Here is a 5,085-nt window from a genome sequence, read left to right as displayed (position 1 = left end):
TATTACATGTGTCCTTATCCCCCCATTGCCCCCCCACCCCCCCGCTCGTGCCCTCACCCCTAGTGTCTGTGTCCATTGGTTAGGCTCATATGCATGCATACAAGTCCTTTGGTTGATCTCTCCCCCTTCCACCCTCCCTCCCCTACCTTCTCTCTGAGGTTTGACGGTCTGATTGATGCTTCTCTGTCTCTGGATCTGTTTTTGTTCATCAATTTATGTTATTTATTATATTCCACAAATGAGTGAGAGCATGTGATATTTATTTTTCTCTGACTGGCTTATTTCGCTTAGCATAATGCTCTCCGGGTTCATCCATGCTCTTCCGCTTTTTAATAACATTTCCTGGATTGCTTTCTTAGCTGCTTTAGCATAAGAAACATTCTCCTAGGAGTTAGAGGTTGAAGGAAATGGAAAGACTTCTATTTATTTTTATACTTAGGACACTGGAGAGGTCAACAAACTACAGATTATGTCTATCAGCATCCACACACCACCCATGGCACTGTGTTTGTGCTTTACTGAGCTTCAGGAAAAGTCAAACACTGTCAGGTCACCTTGACTTAATCATTTTACCTTACAAAAGCAGGAACCATGTATTCCATGGCCAAGCCTCAGTTCATGTATGCATTATTTGTTTCATTGTTTGTGTGTGTGTTCATGCTCAGAGCAATACATCTCCTAGTCTGCAGTTCTTCTAACACAGACCTGGCTACTGCTGCAAGAATACAAGGGAAATTTTTGGATGTATCACGCATAATCTTAGAATGTGTTTAGTTGCTGCTTTATATTTTATATGTACGATACATCACTATTATGGAACAAAATCCATCCTACAGTTACTAAAACTTCTAGATTTACTTGCACTGCTGGGCTGATTTTCATCTGGGTGAGTTTAAGATCAGGGCCTTCAATACCTTGTTCCTACTTGAGCTTTTCTTGGACTTAAATGAAGTAAGACCTTACAGTGTGGCAAGAACATCATTAGGTTCTCTTATCTTGATGGATCCTGAAAATGGAAGTAGGGCAATCAAACTTGGTTTCAAGTATGGTGGGGTTCTCAACTTACCATTCAGGGGTGGGATTTCGAGAGTCCATGAATAGGCACAAATTGTACAAATATTAGTCAGCTGTTTTCATCACTTTTATAAATGGGTCCTTAACTTCCAATAAAAGAAGGTTTAAAACAATTTTATATAAATCTTATAGGGAAGAAAAGGTAATTTTTAAAACATTTTTCATTAAACGAAGTGGAAAATGTCAGCAGACAAATTTATTTGCATTGAAGGTAAAATGCATTCCTGATGCATTCCTCTTTGCTAAGACAGTTTCTTGCAGAAGCTTGCCAGGGTATGCCCGACTGTGCAGCAATACCGCCCTCTGGTGGTCTGACATCATAAAAATTGCTTCTTTTTGCTGGAAATTGTCCTCGCTCCTGAAGCCCTTGTTGTCCCTTCTTGCCGGCTATCCTGCATTAACTGTGGTATCCTATTTTAATTCTTCCAGGTTTTCAGGGACTGTAAGAGCAGGAGTGTGGATGTATCATTTGCCCATTGCACAGGTGAGAAACGGAAAGTCCTTGGCTAACAAGAATCCTCGAACAATTGAACGTGATCCCAGCTGCTACGTAGACCTTACGTCACTTGTGCTTTCTTGTAGCTTCCTTGGTAAAAGCCATGCAATACTTTGGAAACCTAGACTCAGAGGAACCAATTTTTTTTAAATCAGTATCTGCTGCCATAAGTGACATCCATTCGAATAAAGCGAGACAAGTAAGTCAGCCTGCTACAGTTATAAGAAAAATCAGAATGTAAAATCAAGGGCTTTGTATGTTTAAATATTAGCTTATTATTCCACTGGCATCTAAAACTCCATTAAAATGTGCCCCCTCGGAGGCCTCTATCTCAAGTAAAGAAATGTTTCCATTCCTTTTCTGGACCAGTTATGAACATTATCCAATAATTTAAATTTTCTAACAGTATCATGGCATAGAGGATTTGGTGAGCACCTATTCAGTACAGACTGCTAGCTTGCAGAATAAATGCTTCTTTCTTGCAGGATCCACTGTCCTGGGAATTTGAATCTACCTCTGTCAAATACCAAAACTCTAAACATAGCATTATAGCTTTTCTCCTGCTCTGATGCCCTTGACTCTACAAATATTGCCATCTTTGGAAACAGTATCTAGAAAGCCCAGCACTCATGCTGAATTGTCCAAGTTATCCTCCAAATACTGGGCTTTATGATTAGTCTTAGGACTGTTCCTAGAGCTCTGATTTCCTGTAATTTTTCCTTGATTTTAAATCATGTTGCCTTTTCTCATCCTTAGACTAGAATTTGGTGCCTCCCAGAGTCATTCCTATTATATTCTATCAGAGCTGTATGTATTTACAAAATAATGACATGACTACTACTATTTTTATTACAATGACCCCCTAACATTCATCGATCCAGGAATATGCTAAGAACTTCACCCATATTAATCCACTAAATTGGCTACGAACTTATGAGGAAGATACTATTATTTAACCTATTTTTTTTTTAGAAATGAGGAAACTGGGTGGGTGGGGGTGAAGGGAACAATAGTAACAGTATGGTGATTAATGGGGGAAAGGAGGTGGGTGGTGGAGGAGGGTTTAGGGGGGATAAATGGTGATGGATGGAGACTTGGGGTGGTGAGCACACAATAGAGTGTACAGATGATGTGCTGTGGAATTGTGCACCTGAAACCTGTATAATTTTGTTAACCAGTGTCACCCCAATAAATTTAATATAAAGGGAAAACAAAACAAAACAGAAATGCTCCATCTGGGACATGTGGTGAGAAAGAATAAAATTGTTTTATCATGATGTCCTCCCAAAAGAAATAAAGAAATAACATTTTTTTAAAAAAATGAGGAAACTGAGGCCCAGGGAATTCTACCATTTGTAAGTGATGGAGCCGGTTTCAAAGTCAGCACTCTGGTCCTGGCCTTGGAGCTTTAAACTGCTAACTCTGATGCCTCACAGGCTTTTCTTGGCTTGGCTGGAAGCTTGCTTCCATTCCGACTGTTGTTGTTGTTGTTTTTTAACTGGTCAGCAGCATGTGCTTACTGCTTCCTTTTCAATTTCAGAATCTGAGCAAACTCAGTGAGCAGAGTGAAGTCTGAAGCCCTGTGTGCTGCAGCACAGATGTTGCTTCAGCAGCTGGCCTGCGGAGAACGTACGCCAGCGTTTTGCACAACCTGTTCCATCGTTTAGATCCTGTAGAGGACCTCTGCTATGATCCCTACAGTGTGACTTGTTAGCCACAGAGTCCCTGGTCGAGATCTGCTAACACCTTTTTCCTAATTTTTGTTAGTAAGCAGATTCACTGAGTAGGTTATTTTGTGGTTATTTTATAAAATGGGTATGCATTTAGTTTTGGTATACTGAAAGGTAAACATGAATGTATTTCCTTTTTTCCTGGTATTTTGTGTTATTTTATTTCTCTTTTGTTGTCAGTTAATTTGCAAAACTGAGAAACATCTTGTCATCAGAGACTTAGAACATTTGCAAACCGTTTGTAAAAATCCAGGATCTTCTGTAACTAATATACAAAAACAACATAGCACATTGCCATTTTCCCTTACAAAAAGCACACACAATTAAATATCTATTTTATGTGATGGGATATGCAATTTTATGTGATGTGATATGCAATTCACAGAAAATAAGTCAAACAAAACAAACGACACCCTAGCAACCATTGTTCTCCATACCTTTGCATGCACAGTGGTCTTTAAGAATATTGTCCAGATGACCGGTACCCCAATGGAACCAAGTTCTTCACGTGACTCACTTTTGCTCTGAATATTGGAAATGATTAGGAGATCGTAAGACCTGATACTCCTAATTTCCAAATCCCCACTGCATAAAAAATCTGTTTTCAGTTTAATTTTTATTGGAGCCCAAGAATGTGGAAGTTGCACATTTTATATTTTTTCACAAATATGATTTTTAGATGAGAAAATACCACAGGTAAGTATTTATAGCTTTGTGCTATTCTGATATAAGATTACAGTAGTTTGAGACTTTCTTATTTCAGAGACACAGTCAATCCTATCTAATAAAGAGGGAATATGCTAATTGACTGTCCTGCCCACTAAAATATGGCGGCGCCCACAGCCAATAAGGAGGGAATATGCTAATTGACTGTCCTGCCCACAAAAATATGGCGGCGCCCACAGCCAATAAGGAGGGAATTTGCTAATTGACTGCCCCACCCTCAAAGATGGCGGCACCCACAGCCACAAGATGGCCAGCAGGGGAGGGCAGTTGGGGGCGATCGGGCTGGCAGGAGAGTGGTTAGGGGGTGATCAGGCTGGCAGGTGCGTGGTTGGGAGCCAGCAGTTCTGGATTGTGAGAGGTATGTCCGACTGCCTGTTTAGACCCGATCCCACAGACAGTCGGATATATCCTAAACCAGTAGTCAGACGTCCCCTGAGGGGTCCCAGATTGGAGAGGGTGCAGGCTGGGCTGAGGGACACCCCCCCTCCAGTGCATGAATTTCGTGCACCAGGCCTCTAGTATAACATAATACACTTATCTCTATATAGCTATATATGTATGTTTTTCTTTTTTTGTTGTTGTAGGAGAGCTTAGGTATGTGATTATCTGTAAACCCACCAACCAGCAGAGTAATTGACAAGCCCCAGAGGCCAGGCTGACCTGTATGTGTTATTGTTTCATTTTTGCTCATATAGTTTTATTCACATGTAATTACATTGGTGCATATTTTTATCCAGCAATTTGATTTACCTATTAAGAAGTCTCACTTTTGCCCGGCCAGCATGGCTCAGTGGTTGAGCATTGACCTATGAACTGGTAGGTCACAGTTCAATTCCCAGGCAGGGCTCGATCCCCAGTAGGGGGCATGCAGGAGGCAGCCAATCAATGACTCTCTCTCTCATTAGTGTTGTTTCTCTTCCTTCCTTCTCTGACATTAATTAAAAAAAAAAAAGTCTCACTTTCAAAGAGTCAGTGCCAAACAGAGTCAGGATGTAACTGCAGTGAGAGTTTCCCACTTTGTTTGGTGTTGTGGTTCCTTTTGTTTTGTTTTGTTTTTCT

The 5,085-nt window shown here is 40.5% G+C and overlaps 1 protein-coding gene across 1 annotated transcript in view; it reads left to right on the top strand.

Moving 5' to 3' along the window:
• SLC26A7 (solute carrier family 26 (anion exchanger), member 7) overlaps window positions 1-3,649 on the top strand; it is a 43,869-nt gene extending 40,220 nt beyond the window's left edge. The window contains exons 17-20 of the mRNA XM_014539968.1: window positions 1,026-1,085; window positions 1,496-1,558; window positions 1,657-1,769; window positions 3,111-3,649. Of these exons, the coding sequence (XP_014395454.1) occupies window positions 1,026-1,085; window positions 1,496-1,558; window positions 1,657-1,769; window positions 3,111-3,146 (272 nt within the window). The 3' untranslated portion in view covers window positions 3,147-3,649. The remainder of the gene's footprint in view (window positions 1-1,025; window positions 1,086-1,495; window positions 1,559-1,656; window positions 1,770-3,110) is intronic.
• The last annotated feature ends 1,436 nt before the right edge of the window (window positions 3,650-5,085 follow it).

The sequence above is a fragment of the Myotis brandtii genome, unplaced genomic scaffold, assembly GCF_000412655.1.
Source record: "Myotis brandtii unplaced genomic scaffold, ASM41265v1 scaffold232, whole genome shotgun sequence".
NCBI classification, from domain to species: Eukaryota; Metazoa; Chordata; class Mammalia; order Chiroptera; family Vespertilionidae; genus Myotis; species Myotis brandtii.
The sequence above is the reverse complement of the archived record's forward strand: the minus strand, read 5'-3'. Positions and strand labels throughout refer to the sequence as shown.